The sequence below is a fragment of the Osmerus mordax genome, chromosome 1 (assembly GCF_038355195.1).
Source record: "Osmerus mordax isolate fOsmMor3 chromosome 1, fOsmMor3.pri, whole genome shotgun sequence".
NCBI classification, from domain to species: Eukaryota; Metazoa; Chordata; class Actinopteri; order Osmeriformes; family Osmeridae; genus Osmerus; species Osmerus mordax.
The window spans coordinates 11,359,509-11,370,479 of NC_090050.1; the positions used below are offsets into that span (position 1 = coordinate 11,359,509).

The following is a 10,971-nucleotide window of genomic DNA, read 5'->3' on the forward strand; positions in this document are numbered from 1 at the left end:
CACGCCCCAAATGCACACTGGGATTTTATTAATCAACAAACGTTCATCAATATTTATGAAAATAGAACTTGAAATTGTGATAAATGCCTTTTCTGTCAGATGCTAGATCTTGAATTCGGTTAGATTTTGAATTCTAATAGACCTACAGTACCACAAAACACAATGAAATGTAATCAAGATGCGGTCTATTCTAGTACTTTTGTATGAAAACACTGTTCATTAACTATCCATACAATAATGCACTTGGAACAATACATTTAAAATACAAATACGAAACAGCTTGAACAAACTTCAAACACTTTTTTGAACATTTAAACAAATCCAAACATCTTTTTTTTTGTGCCATAACAACAACACTCACTAACATAACACAATGAACATTCAATGACGCTTTTCTTTTTTGCGAGCTTTCAACCTTTCCTGTCTGACAGTGTAAGGTGAGGAGGCTCGGGTGCAGAGGTTTCGATCTACAGGTTGTAGGTCTGGCGGATGTTCAGGGTGTCCCGCAGCATCAGGTCTCGGAGTCGCCACAGTGCATCTGCCATCGTGTTGTGGGCGCCCTTGCTCTTTAGCCAGTGTGACGGCAGTCGGCTCTCCTGCTCTCTAGTCAGGCGGACGTCTTTCTTCCGAGCTATTCAAGCGTGCACACACACAACACATGATTCATACACAAATACATAGTACCATGTCCCCCATCTCAGCAATCTAATATGCACATGCATGTCGGGGGAAACAAACATCCATAATGTACTCACGTTAGACAAGAAGATCCCCCTTTTAGCTCGATTTTCTAGGGACTAAGATCCCTGTCACGGAGGAAACTTACCAGAGAGGGTTTGGTCCCATTTGCTGATGGTGGAGGAGTCTGCTTTAAGTCCTTCGATGTACTTCAGGTAGGCCTCTGAGTGCAGAAGGCGCTGGGGTTTGGGTGGTGGGGACACAAACATGGGTGTGGAGGGCTGCTGGATGGCTGGCTGGCCCACCTGGCCCTGTCCTGGGTATGGTGGTGGGGCCTGCTGGCCTGCACCGACCATGCCCATCTGAAGACACAGAGCTGCCATTAGCAGTGATACTCAAACTCATAGTAGTCATCGTTTGTCTTTCCCCAGGTACCGTTTAACACCATTGGGATGCATCGTCGGAGTAACTCAGAGATTACCTGTCCTCCATAGGGATTCCCCGCTCCAGGAGCCCCAGCCATGACATTGACACCTGTTGGGAGGCATCCAGCATAGGCAGTTACATAGACTTCTTAGCATAAGCCTCTACCCTTCTCGTGGGATTGGCCAGTCGAAATTCTCTAATTAGACAAATCAGAATGCTAATGACCAAAGATTAGATTTAAGAGTGGGGTCGCATGGGCATTTGGAAATCCTCTCCACACCAATGATCTTCACTGAACGGTTAAGTTTGTCAGAAGTCTCTTAGGGTTAGATACAGCGAAGCTGTTGCATTGTGTCATAGAGAGAAACATTGAATTCCCAAAGACATCATATCGGCAAGCTAACGATAAAGCTGAGCCTCAGGTGAACCACTGTGACCTCGTCACCGAGGGACCTCAGCCCACTGTACAGGTAGCCCCTCCAGCAAATTAAGAGTGGCAGAAAGGAAGCAACTGCATGGGCTGTCGGGCGGGCCGGCGGCCGAGGGTAACGTTGCGCTTACCCTGGTATGGCATGCAAGGGAACGTGGGCATCCCCGGCGGCAGGAGATGGTGAGGTAAAACAAGCGCCCCCATGTGATGCGGTGGCATGCCAAGTACCATGCCGTTACCATGGCACTGCAGGGGCATCACGTGGGGCCTGTATGCACCCATCATGCCTTTATCAGAAGAGGAGCGGGCCGTGATGCAACAAGTTAACCATGCAACTACAGTGACAGAACTCATGCAGTAGTTAGACAGCATGCATTCATGTCTATATTTAGCGCTACAAGCAGACAACACAGACAATACAATCGGCTGAAAGCAATTACACAGAGATGAGAAAACGTGATCATGCACGTAGTTTACAAGTACGTCTTAATCTCCACAAGCAGCTATCACGATGACGCCAGACAACGTCAAATGCTTAAGTCATGAGACGGGGGCGGTGCACAGACATAAGAGGATTACACAGGAGTCGAAGGTGGAAGAGGCGGGAGCAAATTAAAAGGGCATGCTAGCAGTTGAGCTTCTTATTCCAGCGTCCTCGTCTGCGAGGGGTTACCTGACACAGGCGTCATGCCGGGATTAAGCATCCCCATGGGGGTCGGGGGGGGCACCACCCCCATCAGTGCCCCTACTGGGGTACCTGCTCTTGGGGAAGCCTGCTGCTGGGCTGCCCTCTCTCGCTCCTGCTGCTCCGCTACTTTGGCTGCCCGCTCTGCAAAAAAACACCACGCTTACTGACCGACCGACAGACCGACCGAATGTGTTATCCGGAGATGTAAAGGCCTTTCATTGGTTGAACATGGCTTAAGTCAAACGGTGTATAAACAATGTATCATAAAGCAGGAAATTCCTGAAAGGAAATCCCGTCTGAAGCTCTAGACCAGTGGTTCTCAAACTTTTTACACCCCGTACCACCTCAGAAAATATTTGACTCTCCAAGTACCACCATTATGACCGACGTTAAAATACAGTAGCGTAAGCCTACCCTATTGAGCTACACACAGTTCACATAGTAACTATCGTGGATGTTTGCATGCGCCCCTACCCGGGAACAGTCAGGTAGGTAGCGCGTGCCAACATTTATTTTTGTTTCGAAACCAAAACATTACAGGGAAGGCAAAACTCATTTTAAATCACATTTCAATGATATCATAGTTAAGATTCCTCCGCGTACCATAGTTTGAGAACCACTGCTCTACACCAAACCCCAACCCGTCCGGCTCTCACCCTCGTACTCGGCCTTCTTGGGAGCCTCCAGGTTCCTCCACTCCGTCCCCACGAGGCGACTCAGCTCCCCGAAGGAGAAGTCCGGATGGCGGGCCTTGATGACTGCTCGCATCTCACTGCTGAACAGGATGTAGCCGCTCATGTTGATCTTCCTCTTGGAGCCCTCCTTCTTGGACAAGCCTTTCATGGACTTAGGGGTAGACTGGAACCAGACACCGGCGGCAACCACATGACAGACAATTGGACACAATGGATGATTGCGGAGCGGAAAGTCCATCAACACTACCAAACGAAATGACATATTCCTCACAAGAGTTTTTAGTAGTTAGTAGTCAAAGATCCTTCGAGAGAACCGCAGTATATTAAACTAGCATCAGCCTGCTGAAACATCTGAAGTGATATGGGTTGAACAGAGTGCGTACAGTATCCTACTCCACTGACCTGCGGAGGTGTGTAGGGCATGATGTCCATCTCGCTGGACAGTGGGGTCTGGATGTGGGGCAGGGACGTGTCCCCCAGGTCCCCCTCGTCCTCCCCCAGGTCTTCCAGCTCCTCGTCCGTCATGTCGGCAAACTTGGCCTCCAGCTCCTCGATCTTCCTGTCCAGCAGAGGAGACGGCTCCTTCTGGGGCACGATCAACTTCCTGTCGGGGCGGATCGGGGGAGAGAGTGAAGTCGAGGTTTACACCTGAGAAATAATCTTTCAACAATTCTAATAATAATAGAAATGACATGCCATTTTGAATCAGTCAGTTAGTAATTCGAGTCATTTGAAACACACCCAATTTCCGACCTCCCCAAATGATGACCCCTCATCACCGTGACGCTTCTCACCGAAAATAGTAGATCTCATCCTCCACCACTTTCCCAGAGAGGGAAAAGCGCTTCAGGCCCTTGAACTTCTTCATCTGCTTCTCCGTCTCGATGTAGCGGCTCTCACAGAGCAGCACGTCCTCCTCGGGGACTTCAGTCGGCCGGCACGACAGGTAGTCCTTGAAGGAGGACACTGCACACTTTCCTGTGAGGTTTAGATAGAGTCGAGTGTGGACATCATTGTTTTGAATGAATATATACAGTATTACCGCTGTGTATATACAGTACATTATGTATAGAAAGAGACAGGAAATAAAAAAAGACATCAAATTGCAGATATACATCATCCCCAAAGCGTGGGACTCTACCTATGATACAGGTCATGGGACACGCCTCCTCCAGGTTGCTAAGGAACACTTCCTTCTTATAGAACATCTTGGTGGGCTCATGTTCCGTCTCCTCTGGGTGGATGAAGATGGGCCCAAAGAAGTAGGCTGACCCATCCCGCAACCACATCTTCTCGATCCTGCTCAAGAGAAACAGCCATAGGGTTTGACACCAATGTTCTTGTTCTGACCTTTTTCCTAGCAAACAATGTGTATTGACATTACCTGCCCACACGGTGGCGCACTAGTCCATGGGAGCGTATGTAGACGCAGTCTCCCACTTTGAGCCAGGAGTCGTTGTAGCACAGTTGCTCGTAGTACTGGCAGCCCGGCTCCCCATTGGTCATGTCCATGGACACATCCTCCCTCTCCTGCACAACCAATCACACATATTCACTTCAGGTTATTCATCAACAGTAGAACATTCAATAAGAATAAGTGAACTAAGTAGTACACATGCTTAATCATGCACAAATATTTACATTATAAATATATAGTATACATATATACACACATACAATCTTTACTCGTTTGTACTATACATACACTTTTTCTGTCCCGTTTCCCTGGCGTTAGAATATTTTTTCTGGATTGAGCACAATTAATCTATGAATCTATGAATCTTACTCCAAATGGAACTCACCTTATCCACGTCCGCATCTGCACTCTTGCCCTCCTCTGCTATCTCAGAAGGCTTCTCATCTTCATGTTTTGGGGCAAACATAGAGGCAACACGAACTACAGGCAACGGGATGTCACGAGGGACAAACCTCACAGAGCTCACAGGCATGGTCCACATCTTGATCTTTTTGAAGGACTTAGTTTTGGCGGAGTAACGGGATTCACATACATACACGTCTTCAGCTCTGAAGCCGTCGGGGTGAAGTTTGAAGTACTCCTGAAAGTTACCAGAATGTTTAACATCAAAATAGGATTTTCTGATTTTCTGTGGCAGGCACCTCAGAATGACAGAATTTGACAAATGCCTTACCTTCACAAACATGACCACACATTTGCCCAGAATTTTGTTGACAGGAACTTTGTTGTAGTAGTCACTTTTGAAGACCTCCTTCTCCAAGAACTTGCGCGTAGCAAGATGGAATGTTTCATTTGGTCTGTAGAACCAGCAACCATAAAGCCATTTCTCACCTGTGACATTGGAAACACGATGTGATAAGCAATAACAACAACCATAGCTGGCCAACTAAAGCACATACTGCTCTGAAACCAGGATGATATCAGTATAGCTAGTAGCTACGGTTGTATGACAGACACTCATACAGGTCTAGGGTGAGGTTCTAGGACGGTCGAGGGGGATAGCATCGTAGCTAGCATCGTAGCTAGCCAGACCAAAGAGCTCTCAAACGAGCTACGCTAGCATTAGCATAACACGGCTGCCTGAGAATCGGTGAGGGAGCCGACCTGCGTCGTCCTGCCACAGGCGCTCGATGCAGACGATGTGAGGCTGGAGGTTGGGCTCCGCAGGCTCCACATAGACATAGTCTCCCACGTGGTACATGCTGTCCTTGAAGCTGCAGTCCTGGCTGTAGGTGCGCTGCAGGCCTGACTGCCACGGTCCGGCTGCAGGCTCCCCGCTCTTCTCTGCCTCTGTGGGGAACCACACCACTATACTGTCACATCAAGTATTCTGCAGTCTGTATTAGGACATTATTTAGGATGGTTATCATTCAAACCAGTTTGATTTCTGCATCACACGTGAAGTCACTTCATTTAGGATGTTCTAGGAGACGAATGATTCTGCCTGCCTGGTCAAATAAAGGTTAAAGAAAAAGAAAAGAAAAAGAATAGACGGCATACCTTTTTTCTCCTCCTCTCTCTTGACCTTGTCCTCCTCCATCTCCTTGGGCAACTTCTCCTTCTTCTCCTTCTCCACGTCGCCGTGCAGGTGTTTGGAGGTGTAGCTGAGGGCGGGCGACAGCAGGATCTCCCCGTTCTTGCACAGCTCGTCTCGGATGCGGATGAAGAACTGCTGCAGCTCCACGGCGTCCTCGAAGATCTCAGAGTCTGTCCTATGGGCGGGGCAGAAGACATCAACACCAGGCTTTTCACAAACCCAAACTCAGAACAGACATTTTTGTTTCTCAATTTCGTTCTTTTTGACTATATTAACCAAGAATACCACGAAAGAAAATGACATCCCCATACCGGTGCATGCGTCTGGCCTTCTCCAGCACCTCAAACATGTGATCCTGGAACACGTCCAGCCTCTTGTAGCGCCCTCGGTCCACGTTGGCCCTGATGATCTCAAAGTTGAGAGCCGGCTTGTCGGGGCTGGCGGGATCCGCGGCCGGGATCTCGGCCAGCGAATCGCTATAGCAACGGCCCTCGTCGTCCTGATGGCCGAGCACGGAGACGAAGAGGCTGCGGACGAGCTCCTGGATGAGGCGGGCCACGTCGGGCACGTGGGCGTCCTCGCCGCCCTCCAGATCCCGCCGCGTCTCCAGCAGCACCCGGTGGAGCATCAGGGCGTCGCGGTAGATGAGCGACTCGGGCTCGTTGTAGGTGCAGGCGTTGTTGAACATCAGGACCAGGTCTTCCACCAGCGCGTCCACGTCCTGGTACTTGTTCGCCAGCATGTGGCTCTTGACCTTCTCCATGTCCACCGGCTTCTTGATGGCCAGGTAGTAGTCGGGCAGCTCGGCCCGCGACGGCAGGCGCAGGAAGATGGTGCTGAGGCGACGTCCGCGCTTGTCGGTAAAGTTCTTGACGGCCTCGTAGAGCTCGCTGAGCTTCTGCTGCAGAGGGGTCAGGTACTTGGACTTCTTTAAGGTGAGGCTGCTCTTTCCTGGAAGACAAGGGGAAACGTAGGCCGTGTGTGTGTGTGTGTGTGTGTGTCCCAACACTCATGCCTTTCAGATACCTTCAATCAACATATAACGCGGTACATCCAGTATGTAGAGGCTGCAAAGACATGAATGGATAAATGGATAATACATGAATAACAAACAGCAACATACTGATTTTAAGTTTGGGCGAGATCATATCATCCTCATCCAGCAGGGGGCCCAGTTCTCTCCACTTATCCTTCAGTAACTTCTCCAGGATGTCTGCGTCGTTGTACACCTGAACCAAGACCAACATCAGTGGACAGGAGCACTGAGGTCCAAAGACTGTTGGTTATAGTCCTTCAATGTACTGTGAGGACCTCTATCACTCTTATCACAGACTAAATAAACGTAACCTCATTTGCCGGCTTGTGTTCCGATTGGACCGCTCACCTGGGAGCCCTCCTCGTTGTAGTGCCGTGCGTTGCGGAACATGAGCTTCAGGTCCTCCACCATGGAATCCTCGCTCAGGTACTTGTCTGAGCGAATGTTGTGGTCGATGATCCTCAGGTCCATGGGCTCCAGGATGATCTTGTAGTAGTCGGGGTAGTCCTTCTTGGAGGGCTTGACCATGAAGAGGTCACACAGCCTCCTGCCGGTGCCCATCTCGCGGGCTTCGATCACAGAGGAGTAGAGCGTCTTCATGCGGTTCTTCTTGGTGTTCTTCTTGTGGCTGGAAGCGATATGGGAGGTGTGAGGTTCTCAGGTTGTCCTGACGGATGATCGTGCCGTCGTCATGGGTACATACCTCTTCCTCTTGGTGCTGCTGGTGTCGGACATGGTGCAGGAGAGCATGCTGTCACCATCATCATCCTCTCTCCCTAACAGTTCCTTTCTCTTCAGCTAAAGGACAAGTCGACACACACACACACAAATATAAAACTCTCAGTATGAGTACAGTACAGCTGAGCTGTTTTTCCCCCCTTCTCCACCCATTTCAGGTGTCCAGAACCACGACTGACCTGCTGAATGTGCTGTAGTTTAAGCGCTCGCTTGTAGATGGAGGAATGGGGCACGTTGTAACGTTTGGCGTTCTCAAACATCAGGGAGAGGTCCGTGTCTATGTGCTCCACGCTCTCGTACTCGCTGTTCTTCATCTTGTTCCTGTGGGGCAAGAAGGGGCTCTCACATGTGGAAAAGGAGGAGATAGAGATATGTCCTGTACAATCCATGTGGTAGTGCAATTATAGGCAATATCAATAACAATATGGGGCAATCAGACCTCACCTGATTTAACGATTTATTCATCTGATAGATACTAACATGCCTATAAAACCATAACTTATCCATATTGATCCATACCAGTCCTGGACAGATGAGAGTGGCCCTACCTGATCTGGAGCAGGCAGGTGGGCTGGCTGATCTGCTGGTAGTAGTCAGGGTAGTCCTTTCTGGAGGGCAGCTGGAGGAAGGGCTCTGAGATAAGCTGGCCCTGGCTGTTGCGGGCTCCGCGCACGGCTTCGTACAGCTGAAAAATGGGGTTAGCTATGTCTATGTTGGAGTGAAGGCTCTCTGCTTCAGACTCCACCTCGTCATAGTGAACAGAACCTGAGGAAGTCACAGACAGACCAGAAAGATATGTCATCTGAGAAAAGATTTTCTTCCAATGACGATCCAATGGCAATTTCCATTGTAAAGAAACGAGGACAGACAAATGAGACCTACCAGAAAGTATCCCATCCTCATCACTCTCATACTGAAGAGCCATGGTAATGGCTGAGAGACGGTCTCCCTGGGTAGACCTTCTGTTCCTGACACACACACAGATGTTACAGATGGTGGAAGGATTCGGTGGAAGGTCATGTCCTTTAATATTCACACTATGAGTCTACCTGATGCGAATGCTGGATTTGACTGGTTCTGCATGCTCCATCTCAGCCTTTCGTTGAGCAAAAATCTTTTTTATATTATTGGCATCCTGAAATATATGATAAATATAATTATGAGTTTGACCTAAAGTAGCATCAATCAAGAATGATGTTCTTATTAAAGACTTCTTACCAATCACACAAGCTTACCTTGAAAACTTGCGACCCAGGCTCATTGTATGTTTTGGCGTTCTTTACCAGGAGATCTATGTCTTTCCCCATGGCGTTAACACTTCTGTAGAGGCCCATCTGAGAAACAGCAACTATGTAAGCGATGAGTTCATAAACACGTTTGAAATAAAATGTGCATGCGTCTGATCACTTCAGGCTTCAAAGACTTTGACAGTTAACTAAATCAATGTGTGGTAAAATACAAGTAATTATTCACGGAAACAAACCTGAATCCTCTGGGCGATGATTTTCAAGTCTATTGGATCCTTTATAATGGCATAATAGTCTGGGTATTGCTGTCGTAAGCAGAACACTCATCAAAACTTGAGAGGAGGCTCAGTCAAACATGCAGATTAAAGTAGGAGAGAGAAGAATGGTTCTTACTACTTTTGAGGGCAGTTTGTGGAAGAGCTCGCTGACGAGTCGTCCTGCGGGCTCTGTGTAGGACACCACAGCATCAAGCAGCTGCTCCAGTACCTCTTTCAGGCACGTGGGGGCGTTCTGCGGGTCAAACACAATTACACTCAACTTAAGCTGCTCCAGCTCCAAACTCGGCTTCAGTCCCATTTGTCCCAGATCCAACAATCACCTCATCCTCATTTGAACCTCCCGGGTGCTCTTGTGCATCGTCTCCATCTTCCTCTTCTTCATCATAATCCCCTCGCTGGACAAACTCGTTCTTGGTGCGCAGGTAGAGGTCCCACAGCTTACAAGCCGCCCTGTACTCAGGAGTCTCAGGCTGCAGGAATAGGACACATCATAAACTCCCGACTGTTTGTTCAAGACCAAGCAAAAGTGATTTCTCTGGAACTGTCACTCACAGGCAAACATCAGTGCATTGTTTGAAAATGGTGTTACATGTTGTTATTACACTGTTTTGTTGGCTACCTACGAATCAGTCCCTTCACAATTGCGTGTACCTTGTAATATGTCTTTGCGTTGTTGAAGAGGAGCTGGAAGTCAGCAGTAAGCTGCTCCACATCATCGTACTCCTCCATCTTCAGCTTCTGCTGGAGCTTCATCATGTCGATGGGCTGGGACACAACGTGGTAGTAGTCAGGCTGATTTCTGTGGAGAGCAACAGGTCAAATGTTGTTTTAAAATGACGAAGAAACGATAGAAATTATATATGAGATAATATCCCTTCTGTACCTTCTCTTAGGCGCTCGTATGAATAGCTCACATAACATCCGACCCTGGTCATCCTTATAGTCTCTTATTGTGTTGTACAGTTCATGGCAGACAGCAATCTGTTCACAAGCATTCAAATTACATAACAATACTAGATAACATACTGTTCATTCTGTGAGAACACAAATTATGCAAAACATAAGGTTGAACTTCTATAAATGACATGACTACTTTTACTTAAGAAGCTTAGTAACTGAAAGAACCTACGGGATCCACCGTAGGAATGTTTGAAGTTCTTCTCCTTTTTCGTCCCACTGAAGTCACTAAGGATGAAGGCTGGCCGTCGTCAAAGTCCCCTCCGCTCACACTACTGGAGGGGGACGTAGCCCTTCTCCGTTTGGAGGCCATGACTAAAACACCTGCGAAGAGGCTAATGTTTATAAAGATTCACCATAATTGATCAACAGACCTACTTCAGTTATGGTTCGGAACTCAATGGCCATGCACATAGCCATCATATTCACTGCAGCCAGGGACTGTATTAATCATATTATTGGCTATATTAATTTTCTTTTCAACGTCATCCTCACTTTCATTATAAAAAATTAAAATGAATTTGAAAAGACATTCACGTGCGGCTTATTTGCGATTTGGGGCGGTTTCCAAAACCGCCAGCTTCAACGCCACAGGCTCAGCATCCTGGCGTTTCCAGACAGGTTACTAACTAGCTAGCGTAGTAACCGTTTATAAAGCAGTAAGCAAGCTAACTATAGCCCCAGCATCAGCAGCCTAAGAATACTGACAGGTAAACAAAGACAGTCAAAACACTAAATTGATAAATACACACCACGGTTGAGGGAATTTATCCCTGTTTGCTAA

The 10,971-nt window shown here is 47.9% G+C and overlaps 1 protein-coding gene across 1 annotated transcript; it reads right to left on the minus strand.

Moving 5' to 3' along the window:
* Nucleotides 1-5: 5 nt before the first annotated feature.
* Nucleotides 6-10,509, minus strand: pbrm1 (polybromo 1). The gene is made up of 29 exons (XM_067244236.1): nt 10,360-10,509; nt 10,114-10,211; nt 9,882-10,029; nt 9,551-9,700; nt 9,346-9,462; nt 9,189-9,257; nt 8,941-9,039; nt 8,755-8,840; nt 8,588-8,673; nt 8,254-8,470; nt 7,885-8,026; nt 7,671-7,765; nt 7,316-7,595; nt 7,055-7,160; nt 6,243-6,882; nt 5,895-6,106; nt 5,499-5,684; nt 5,068-5,225; nt 4,720-4,974; nt 4,302-4,447; nt 4,059-4,216; nt 3,712-3,895; nt 3,320-3,521; nt 2,879-3,080; nt 2,208-2,363; nt 1,666-1,821; nt 1,160-1,212; nt 827-1,040; nt 6-631 (listed from the first exon to the last, which is right to left on the minus strand). The coding sequence occupies exons 1-29, from the start codon at nt 10,498-10,500 to the stop codon at nt 468-470; spliced, it is 4,920 nt and encodes a 1,639-aa protein (XP_067100337.1). The 5' UTR covers nt 10,501-10,509; the 3' UTR covers nt 6-467.
* Between the last annotated feature and the right edge of the window lie 462 nt (nt 10,510-10,971).